This window comes from Coregonus clupeaformis, chromosome 18, assembly GCF_020615455.1.
Source record: "Coregonus clupeaformis isolate EN_2021a chromosome 18, ASM2061545v1, whole genome shotgun sequence".
Lineage (NCBI taxonomy): Eukaryota > Metazoa > Chordata > Actinopteri > Salmoniformes > Salmonidae > Coregonus > Coregonus clupeaformis.
In genome coordinates, this window is record NC_059209.1 from 51,659,553 (window position 1) to 51,671,377 (window position 11,825).

The following is an 11,825-nucleotide window of genomic DNA, read 5'->3' on the forward strand; positions in this document are numbered from 1 at the left end:
AATTTTACTAACTGTTCCACCTAGCCTACATACTTTTGAAACATCCCAATGAGATATAAGGAAATCCCCATTCTCCTGGAAGAGAAAGTATATATGTCGTTAACATTCAATTATAAATCAGCAATCCAAAAATATTAATTTCACACAAAACATGATGCAGATATACACCCTGTCCTATCGCACATCAATAATCGTTTGTTTTAATCTAATTCCTCATAACTACTCCAGAAGATGATGACATACATCTCTCAAAAGATGAAAACCACTCAAAACACATCAGATAAAACCATGTTTCATTAATTTCCTCAGCCTGTTGGGAAGGCCGTGTTTATACTCCTGCATGCATGTATTAAGTGTCTGTCTGTGTAGCCTGGTCTCATAAAACTAGACGTAACATAGTAAATGTAAATCTAGGACACTGAAATTAGTAGGGCGGTTATACAGTTCAAACGTCTACTTTTTAGCTACTTTGCATGTTAGCTAACCCTTTCCCTAACCATTTAACCTAACTCCTAACCTTAACTAAACTCTCACCTCTCACTGTCAACTGTTATTTTACGCAAACTTAACATTTGTAAATATTTGTATGAACATAATAAGATTCAACAACTGAGACATAAACTGACTGAGACATAAACATAAAGTTCCACAGACATGTGACTAACAGAAATTGAATAATGTGTCCCTGCACAAGGGTGGGGTCAAAATTAAAGCAACAGTCAGTATCTGGTAAGGGGGGGTTGAAGGATTACTTTATCCTATCCCAGGTATTCCTTGGCCCTGCCTGATGCTAGAACCTTCATGGGTTCCACAGGTGCATGTTCATTAATTGTTTATGGTTCATTGAACAAGCATGGGAAACAGTGTTTAAACCCTTTACAATGAAGATCTGTGAAGTTATTTGGATTTTTACTAATTATCTTTGAAAGACAGTGTCCTGAAAAAGGGCTGAGTTTTATAACGTGAATGTCTAGCAACACAAAGGTTGTGTGTTCGAAACTCATCATGGACAACCTTAGCATTTTAGATAATTAGCAACTACTTTTGAGCTACTTTGCAACTACTTAAAATGTTAGCTAACCCTTCCCCTAACCTTAGCCCTTTAAACTCTAACCCTAACCCAGCTAACGTTAGCCACCTAGCTAATGTTAGCATTAGCCACCTAGCTAACATTAACCACAACAAATTAGAATTCGTAACATATCATACGTTTTGCGAATTCATAACACTGTTGAGTTCTAACTTGAAATATACTTATTCCTGTCGCTATAAAACAACTTATTGATTACGTTAAATGTATGATAACTATCAGTGAAGGTTGAATAAGGAATGTGTATGGAAAGTTACTGAGGGAGGGGAAGGGCAACAGTCTCTGATAAGGTAGGCCAGCTGCGGGACTAGGAAGGAGCGAGGAATTCAGCTCGAGGTCAAGTCAACAGATGAAGTGAGAAGAAACCTCTGGGTGGGAGGCCAGAGGGGCCCACCCCAACGGCCCTCCTACTACAGCCCTATCTCACACATGTACACCTCCACACCCATGAAGGTTCTAGCATCAGGCAGGGCCATGACTACACCAGTGAGAGGAACCAGTTAAGTTCCTGCCTAGCATCAGAGATGTATTGGCTGTCTAAATTTGTAAAAGTTTACCCCACCTAGTAGGACATTATAAATATATGTGCTTGGACATTATAAATATATGTGCTTGGACATTATAAATATATGTGCTTGTATCTCGTCTTTGCATCTGTATGACCCAATGGTATGAATAAACTTGGCTTGCGCTTTTTTTATTCATCCGTCTGAGTCATTACTCTGTGTTAAGAACCTAACAGTATGAATTGCAATTCGTAACATATCATGCCCTCCTTTTCTCATCAGTAACATTCAGCGTTTACACAAAATGTCCTCCCTTGAGGTTTGTGTAGCACTCAGTTGGATCGAGGTGTTATTTATAGCCTACCCATCAGCTTTGATGATGTTGATCAGTGGTGGCTTTTGATTGTAGCAGGGGATCGATTCACACCATCATGCAATGTTAACAGTGAACACGGAACGATGTATCCTCAGTCAGTAGTACCCCAGGAGGTCCAAAAGAGTACACCTAAAATCTAATCAAAAGAGGGAGGGATACATTACTATAAACCAGTGGTTCCCAACTCCAGTCCCCACAAAGGTACTTATTTTTATTGTAGCCCCAGACAAGCACACCTGATTCAACTTGTCAACTAATCATCAGGCCCTCAATGAGTTGAACCAGGTGTGTTTTTCTGGGGGCTACAACACAAATGTGTGCTGTTGGGGGTACTCGAGGACCGGAGTTGGGAACCACTCCTATAAACCAATGATAAATTGTTGGTGTAATAATCACAATGATTTTATCAGTGTGGGGAAAAACAAGAGGCAACATATTTCACGATGGTAATGATGCAGTAACACTGTGGCAGCAGTAGTGTTACTCTTGTTGTTCAATGATATTACTGTTATCAAACACAGTAATTCGGCTTTGAAAAATGTAAAGAGTATGGCAATACTGACCTCCCCTGTTTATAAGTGAAACTACAGAGAAATTCACAGCTCATGAAAAAAAAACATATTACAGATCAGAATATGAACATTTTATACAGCTTTACAGTGACTGACTAAAAGGTGATTGTATAAATTAGAATGTAAGTATCCAGATCAAATGGAAATACAAAGACTGAATTATGGGGAAATCCTGTGGGTCTGTTGCAGATCGATCTGAGACCTATGACTAGCTGTCACCTCAATCAGGCTTATCAGTGCTTTAAATGGAGATCAGTAGTAGGAGGACATTTTAAGTATATTTCTCTGCAAATGCATATTTTGCTGTATGCCTTTTAATGAATTTCCTTCATAGCCTCCAGTAGCAGGGATCTACAAAACAGGGCTCTCATTAACCTATCAAAATGAGCAGAATCAACTGCTCCCCCAGAGGTTTGGCTTGTGCCAGTCTAATTACATGCAAAGCCTGTTCCTGCATTACACCGCTGGCTGGTGTTCCTCTGAGGCCCTCCACACTGCCTGGACTCTAATTGAGCTGTAACAGGGAGAGAGAGCTAAGCATGACACTTGAGGGGTTTATCTGATCACACAGTATTGCCTATAGATGTTTATTAATATGCTAATGCTACACATTGCAAATATCCACTGTATTTTCCGGAAAGAAATAGCCCTTCAATTTCCAATTAACACCTACTCAAGGCGACAATGACTGGATTATCAGTGAGTCAATAAAAAATTGGTTTAGCTGATAGGCCTACACCAGATCCATTCAATACAAGGACTAAGGAGATATGATCAGGTGGAACAATGTACAGTGCCTTCAGAAAGCATTCACACCCCTTGACTTATTCCACATTTTGTTGTATTACAGCCTGAATTTAAAATTGATTAAATTGAGATTGTGTGTCAATGGCCTACACACAATACCCCATAATGTCAAAGTGGAATCATGTTTTTGAAATGTATACAAATTAATTTAAAATGGAAAGCTGAAATGTCTTTAGTCAATAAGTATTCAACCCCTTTGTTATAGCAAGTCTAAATAAGTTCAGGAGTAAAGATGCGCTTAACAAGTCACATAATAAAATGCATGGACTCACTCTGTGTGCAATAATAGTGTTTAACATGATTTTTGAATGACTACCTCATCTCTGTACCCCACACATACAATAATCTGTAAGGTCCCTCAGTCGAAAAGTGAATTTCAAACACAGATTCAACCATAAAGACCAATTCAACCATAAAGACCAGGGAGGTTTTACAATGCCTCGCAATGAAGGGCACCTATTGGTAGATGGGTAAAAAAAAAAAAAAGCAGACATTGAATATCCCTTTGAGCATGGTGAAGTTATTATACTGAACAAAAATATAAGGGGCGCATTGGCCCACCCACTGTGGAGCAAGGCCCAGCCAATCAGAATGAGTTTTTCCCCACAAAGGGGCTTTATTACAGACAGAAATACTCCTCCGTTTCATCAGCTGTCCGGGTGGCTGGTCAAGTTATTAATTACACTTTGGATGGTGTATCAATACACCCAGTCACTAAAAAGATACAGATGTCCTTCCTAACTCAGTTGCCGGAGAAGAAGGATATCGCTCAGGGATTTCAACATGAGGCCAAATGTGACTTTAAAACAGTTACAGAGTTTAATGGCTGTGATACAAGAAAACTGAGGATGGATCAACAACATTATAGTAACTCCACAATACTAACCTAAATAACAGTGAAAATAAGGTAGCCTGTACATAATACAAATATTCTAAAATATGCATCATTTTTGCAACAAGGCACTAAAGTAATACTGCAAAAAATGTGGCAAAGGAATTCACTTTTTGTCCTGAATACAAAGTGTTATGTTAGGGGCAAATCCAATACAACACATTACTGAGTACCACTCTCCATATTTTTAAGCATAGTGGTGGCTGCAATCATGTTATAGGTATGCTTATAAAAAGGACTGGGGAGTAGAATGGAGCTAAGCACAGGCAAAATGCTAGAGGAAAACCTGGTTCAGACTGCTTTCCACCAGACACTGGGAGATTAATTAACCTTTCAGCAGGACAATAACCTAAAATACAAAGCCAAATCTACACTGGAGTTACCAAGAAGACAGTGAATGTTCCTGAGTAGCCGAGTTACAGTTTGGACTTAAATCTGCTTGAAAATCTATGGCAAGACTTGAAAATGGTTGTCTAGCAATGATCAACAACCAATTTGACAGAGCTTGAAGAATGTTGTACAATCCAGGTGTGCAAGCTATTAGAGACAAATATATTAGAGAAATATTTCTGTTCTCATTTTCAAATAATTTGCACAAACATGTTTTCACTCTGTCGTTATGGTGTATTGTGTGTAGATGGGTGAGAAATAAAATATATTGTATCCATTTTGAATTCAGGCTGTAACACAACAAAATGTGGAATAAGTCAATACTTTCTTAAGGCACTGTGTCTGTCCGTGGGATATGTTTGAGTGAGAGTTAGAGAGAGTGAACTATCCAGCTCATGACACAATTGTGCCTTGTCACTGTTGATCTCAAAGCTCGCAGGAAGCCAGGGGACAGAATACTGATGTGTTTTAATTCTCTGTAATAGCTGCTGGATCTATAATTAATCAGGAGATCATGGAAAGTAAATAACCAGTGTTCTGGGGGCAAGGATGTCTTTGCTAGTAGTTGTCTCCTCTGAGAGAGTTGATATTGAGTCGTTCCACGAAATGAGTCCCTTTGATATTCTAAGTAGAAATTGTGCAGCAATTTTACATTTGAAAAGCCTGTTATATTAAATTAAGTGTCCTTTAATATAGACCACATGGAAAATGCAATAAATTCAGCATTTTGGCATGTCCCTCTGTGTACTCTCTGTGACTTCTAGGAAGATTTGAACTCACTTAACCCCAACATTTCTCCATGTTTTCACCATCATTGTAAAGCCCTGGTTATTTTGTTGCTTTGACAAAGTAATTTCTGAAAATTATTATTTATTTCATGTGATTAGTGATTCATTTTAAGGTTAAAAAAAACAACAACCTGTCCCTCATTTTAAGGTAAACCCTGTTACGTGAAATGAACTCTAATTTTAATATGGTTTTTTAAACATGTCAACCCTGTTACCCATAGATAGACAGGCTAGAAATGTTTTAACAATAAACATTTTTGAGGTGAAGCTTGAATTCAATTGCCCCTCCATGTAACGGGCTTCCATTCCCCCTCTCACAAGGGTATTCAAGACTGATTAAATATGAAATCGTCAAACCAGTTACGGTCAACCGTGTTACTTTATTTGGTACTTAGTCATTTTTTTATTTAACCTCTTGAGATGGGAAAACATGTTTTTTATTAAGTTGAACACGTGCTCATGACAGAATATAAAAATGTGGTGAAATAAAACAGTTTTTTTTACAGGGGTTACAATACCCAAAAGGGACTCATTTAGTGAAATGACCCTATTACCCACATGCTCAAACTGGTAGAGGATGCTTCTCAGCACTGACTCTCATGGTAAAATAAAATGGGAATATCTATAGGCCAATTTGCAATTTAGGAGTAGTGTTAGAAGCGTTGCATGATCACCAAGTTAGTTATTCAGTGCTGACTGTCAACATAGGCTGCAGGCTAGGCTAGGTTGCTGCTTATACAATACAGGTCGACCTATTTAATCAATGCATAACGATTTACTCACCAAATTATATTGTCATAATAACCTGACAGTTATTACATTATATACTGTTAACTCTGGTTAATAGGTAATAGGCCTACATTTTCATCAGGCAAAGAGAGCACAATTTGTACAGTACTGCAGTAAACATCCAATCAACGACAGCTACGACCCGGTGTTTGTTTTGCTGAATAAAAGCATGCTTGGGAGATCTGAGCCAATGAACAGCAAGGAACAATCTTGTTGTGACCAATCATATTCCAGCATATATACCAGGCCTGTTTTCCCAGGAAGTTGATGATGTGTATTTACAAGACGTTCATAGCTAGCGAAGCTGCGCTTTAGCTACTTAATGTAGTCTACAAACGATAGTGGTTACTTAGAGACTGATACTTTTATTTAACATTTATACGTAGCTTGTTGTTTGATTTCTAGTCAAGAATGGTGTAATATGGTGAGTACGCTGATGAAGATGCTTTGCTAGCTAGCTAACAGCTGTCAGTGCCGTCTTTGCAGTACTAGCCTAGTTTGTCGAAAATACTGCCAGTAGCTAGCTATGTATCCTGTGATTTATATTTAGCCATATAGCTAGTTAGGCTTACTAATTTAGCTACTCAATTTAACACATTTTAGCTCTACGTTAGCTAAAGACTGCCTCCGCAGTTTTTCGTTTGACATGCACACAGTTGTCAAAATGAAACGACCATCAATTCTGTGTGAAAATTGCTTCTGCCTCTCTTCTACACAGCTGTTCCTCGACTAGCCCAACTCGAATAGATGGGGGACGTGTCACTTGAGAATGGAGGATACTATCATCAGTGATGATGGCTGCATTAACGGTGTGGTGGCGGTACACAAGTGGCCATCTCCTTGGCGGATGGGGACCGCTGCTCTGCCTGTTCCTGGGCTCTCTGGTGGCGCTGTTGATGCCCATGGTGGGGGTGGAGGACCAATGCTGTGCCACTCTAAAGGGGATTGCCCAGTTGCACTGCCAGCTGTGGGGTAAAACTCAGCGCCCCACTGTCCAGTCCACCAGCCTCACTGTCCCCTTTACAGCCCTTGATCTCCTGCCCCTTAGGGCCAAGCCCAGTATAGGTAAGTGTGAAGCTGTCATGAAATATACTTCTGGTTGTACGAACTAAATCAATGGTTGGTGGTAGTGCACTGTTCAAAAAGAAAATACAACTGTCAGCTAATAGGGATAATTCATTTCCAGAGTGTATTAAGGGTGGGAGGATAACACCCTCCATACTCTTCGGTTCATGATTCATATTTGAAAGTACAAATATGAAATCACCTTTTTTGAATGGGTTAATACATGTCTTGGACAGCACAGCCTGGTTATGCAATGTATTTGGTGTGTGCTGATTGCAGAGACCCAGCTGGAGGCCAAGGCAGCCCTGCAACAGGCTGTGGAGATGAAGAAGCAGGGGAAGAGAGAGAAGGCCCACAAGCTGTTGGTGCATGCACTCAACATGAACCCAGACTTTGTGGAAGCTCTGACGGAGCTGGGGACCATTCTGGAAGAGAAGGACGTTGTCCAGGCGGACCATCTGTATACCAAGGCCCTGGCCATCTCACCATGCAACGAGAGGGCCCTGGTGAGCCGTGACCGCACACTCCCCCTGGTGGAGGAAATCGACCAACGCCACTTTGGGGTTATCGACAGCAAAGTACGCAGGCTGATGTCCATCCCCAAAGGTAACTCTGCTCTTAGACGTGTCATGGAGGAAACATACTACCACCACATCTACCACACAGTGGCCATAGAGGGCAACACACTCACTCTGTCTGAGATCCGCCATATCATTGAGACTCGCTACGCCGTACCCGGCAAGAGCCTGCAGGAGCAGAACGAGGTCATCGGTGTGGACGCGGCCATGAAGTACATCAACACCACGCTGCTGTCCCGAGCTGGGGCCATCACTGTCAATGACATCCTGGAGATCCACCGGCGCGTGCTGGGCTATACAGACCCTGTGGAGGGTGGGCGGCTGCGTACCAGCCAGGTGTTTGTAGGCCACCACATCCCACCCCACCCCCAGGACCTGGAGCGCCACATGCAGGACCTGGTGCAGTGGCTCAACTCAGAGGAGGCCCTACAGCTGCACCCCGTGGAGTATGCAGCGCTTGCGCACTATAAGCTGGTGTACGTGCACCCCTTTGTGGACGGGAACGGACGTACATCACGGCTGCTAATGAACCTGGTGCTCATGCAGGCACGCTACCCACCCATCACCATCCGCAAAGAGCAAAGGTCAGAGTACTACGCCGTCCTGGACACTGCCAACGAAGGCGACGTCCGCCCCTTCATCCGCTTCATAGCCAAATGCACAGAGATCACCCTGGATACCCTGCTGATCGCCACCACTGAGCACCCTGTGGGGCTGCCTGGCTCCAGCCACCACCAAGCCTGTCCAAACTGCAAACAAACCATACCTGTCCACAACCGTGAGAGGGGACGGGAGTGAGTGGGGCGGGAGGGAGGGTGCATGACTGTTTGGCTTTGTATTTCTCTTTTTATTTAGATAACTAATTTGGGGTTAATCCTGCTCTAAGTGTAAAGATATGTCCGTTGATTTATGTATTACTAATAGCAGCCCTGTGTCAAAATGATAGCATGACCTTGCCCATTTCTACAGGGAAATTGCATCTTTACATAAAACAAATATTCCCATATCTCATGGTTTAAGGTTTCCTCATACCAGGTAGCTTGAGGTGCAGGTCAGTGGAGGCTGCTGAGGGGAGGACGGCTCATAAATGGCTGGAATGGAGTAAATGGAATGGCATCAAACCATGTATTTGACGTATTTGATACCATTCCACTCCAGCCATTACCACGAGCCTGTCCTCCCCAATTAAGGTGCCACCAACCTCCTGTGGTGCAGGTGTTTTGAACTAATTATGTTGGGTTGTGATTTAGAAAACAACACATTTTCAGCTGTAGATTGTTAATAAGGGACAAATGTAAAAAAAAAAAAGTTAACATAAGGGTCATGAATTTGTTGGCAAAGACTCAAATGGGGCTGTTTCATACTCTTGGCAATGCTACTCATTGTTTTTAGTGTAGCTTCTAAATAACATTTAGGCCTATAACTGCATTCTATCCATCTGTTATCAGTTTTTTTTATTAGCGAATTCATTACAATAACTGCAAGTGTTACGAATGGGTAATACAGTATGTGTACATGTCTGAGATAAGATTGAGTTCTGTGATTCTGATTAGATGTTTCTCCCTTACGGACAAGACAGACCAACAAACATTGGCTGTGCGCAGCAGATCACCTGTTCGGTGTCGACGAACGGTGATGTAATGTAGCTTATCCAAGTGGGTCATACCGTCTGATATTTCACTGAAGCACTTTCATGTATTTAATTGAGTTTATTTATTTACTACAAAATAAATTATTTTATTACCTGTTGAATGTGATTTAGTTAAGTTTAAAAACTCAAACATCTATTTGAATTACTTTAATAAACAACTTTAGGCCAGAAACAGCAACAAAATGACAATTTTACAACACCCAAATGACAAGTGTAAAACTTGGAACAAGCAGTAAATAAAATAATCACTGAACAAAAATAGACCAAGTACAATCTCGTCAGAGAAAGTTGCATTGACAATTGTTTTTAAAAAAAGTTTAGTTTACATTTGTTCTAATAATAGAAAAATGAAAACACCATGACAACAAAATTATTTTTAAATGACCATACAATGTGCATACACCATATTTTAGTATTTGACAAAACAGAAAGCGACTTCTAAAGATCAAACATTTGTAGTCTCTTAAACTAGATTAGGCCAGGGTTTCCCAAACTCAGTCCTGGGCCCCGCCCCTGGTGTGCACATTTAGGTTTTTGCCCTAGCACTACACAGCTGATTCAAATAATGAAAGCTTGATGATGTTATTTGAATCAGCTATGTAGTGCTAGGGCAAAAACCAAAATGTGCACCGGGGGGGGGGCAGGACCAGGACCAAGTTTGGGAAACCCTGGATTAGGCCACTGTGGTGATAGAACATTGATAGATATAGCTAATAATTCTCAAACATAGAAATGTATTACAAAACTATGGCCTACCACTGGGTGTGTGTGAACACACATTTGACGTTCCCCACTCATCAAAACAGGGTTACTTGTCGATTTAATTTGAAAGGAAAAGGAGACAGTTCTGAATTAAGTATAAACCTACATTCCCATGATGTTATCACTTACTGAACTTATTGATATTGTAGGCAGATTTGATACATGGACATGAAGTGCTCTTGCAATCAAACAGCTGCATAGATTCACTTGTGGACAGGACTCATTACAATACTGGGATGACTGTAAAAGACAAGGCCTTTTAGGACTTCTCCAAACTGTCAGTTCTTCATTCCCTACCCATCTCAAGACTTACACAGATAGCTTATTCAATACCTTAACCAGGAAAGAGCAATCCATTAAAAAAAAAAGTTAGCTGGAAGTAAATTGGAGTACACCAAAAATGTCTTCCCTTCAATCATTTCACGTAGGACAGCCTAAACATGATTGGCAAAAAAAATGGGGTGCCGGGTTACATGCTACCTGTTAAATTATAGTGCCAGCAATAAAAGTCTCAGTAAGGGATTAGTAACAAAGGATTTTAACAGCTATAATTGAGACATGCCTTTTCTTTTTTGTTTCGTATGGACAAAGACTTTTGAAAACTACATTCTAAAATGTGAGCACAGAACAGGTGAGGAAGTAGTACATCTGCAAATAAATTATTTGTACAACTGCAGTTTAAGGTAATATTCTGTAAAGCGAAGCATTAGTCTTTCACTGGCTGGGAACAAATATCGTTGCATGTTAGCTGCCCTGTAAGGGACGCAAAAGATGTTAGTGGTATGTTGACATCTTAAGTTGCCTTATAGGAAAGATTCACCCATTCTGAACGTTATTGTTTTTGTGCATCTCTGAGCGATCGGCTATCGATTCCCGGGGTCATTTCATGTTTATCTGATGCAAAACGCATCATAGTGGCTGTATTTCTGCCTGCTTGAACAGCAAATAGCTCAGATAAACATGAAATTACCCCCGGAATCGATAGAACATTGCTCAGAGATGCACAAAAATGATATTCAAAATGGGTTAATCGTTACTTAAAACACAAACGGGGAAATTCTTTTCATTGTTGTAATACATATACACAATCTATAACACATCTCATAAAATGTCAAGGTCTTGCATATACCTTTTAAAACAACAAGAAACATGATTCACAAGCTGGGTTGTTTTAGCATGGCAAATACTAAACTCAGAATTTGTCAAACCCTTTCCTCAATCCAGAACAAAATAATTTACACATATCACGTCTTCTATAAAAACACCTTTTCCAATCTAAAAAAACCAAGCCGAAATTGGTCATTAAAACAGAGATTCTCACACTTTTTCAAAGGCAATATCAATCAATCATTGTTCAAAGGGATGGTAATATGTGGTTTGGGACCAGTTGAAGGAGCCAGGGAGATTAAGGCTTTCTCACAAAAAGTGACAAGGAGAATGAGGCCATGGGAGTGATTTAAAGGAGAGTCAAACACTTACAGCACAATATCTGCCATTTCTTCTCCTCAAGGACACAAGATGGCTTTCCATACAAAAGGGAGTTATTTTATTACTTTTGT

At 40.4% G+C, this 11,825-nt stretch overlaps 1 protein-coding gene across 1 annotated transcript; it reads left to right on the forward strand.

Moving 5' to 3' along the window:
- Positions 1 to 6,466: 6,466 nt before the first annotated feature.
- On the forward strand, positions 6,467 to 8,979 carry LOC121574009 (protein adenylyltransferase FICD). Its single transcript, XM_041886516.2, has 3 exons — positions 6,467 to 6,634; positions 6,929 to 7,275; positions 7,555 to 8,979. The coding sequence occupies exons 2-3, from the start codon at positions 7,002 to 7,004 to the stop codon at positions 8,649 to 8,651; spliced, it is 1,371 nt and encodes a 456-aa protein (XP_041742450.1). The 5' UTR covers positions 6,467 to 6,634; positions 6,929 to 7,001; the 3' UTR covers positions 8,652 to 8,979.
- Positions 8,980 to 11,825: the final 2,846 nt, after the last annotated feature.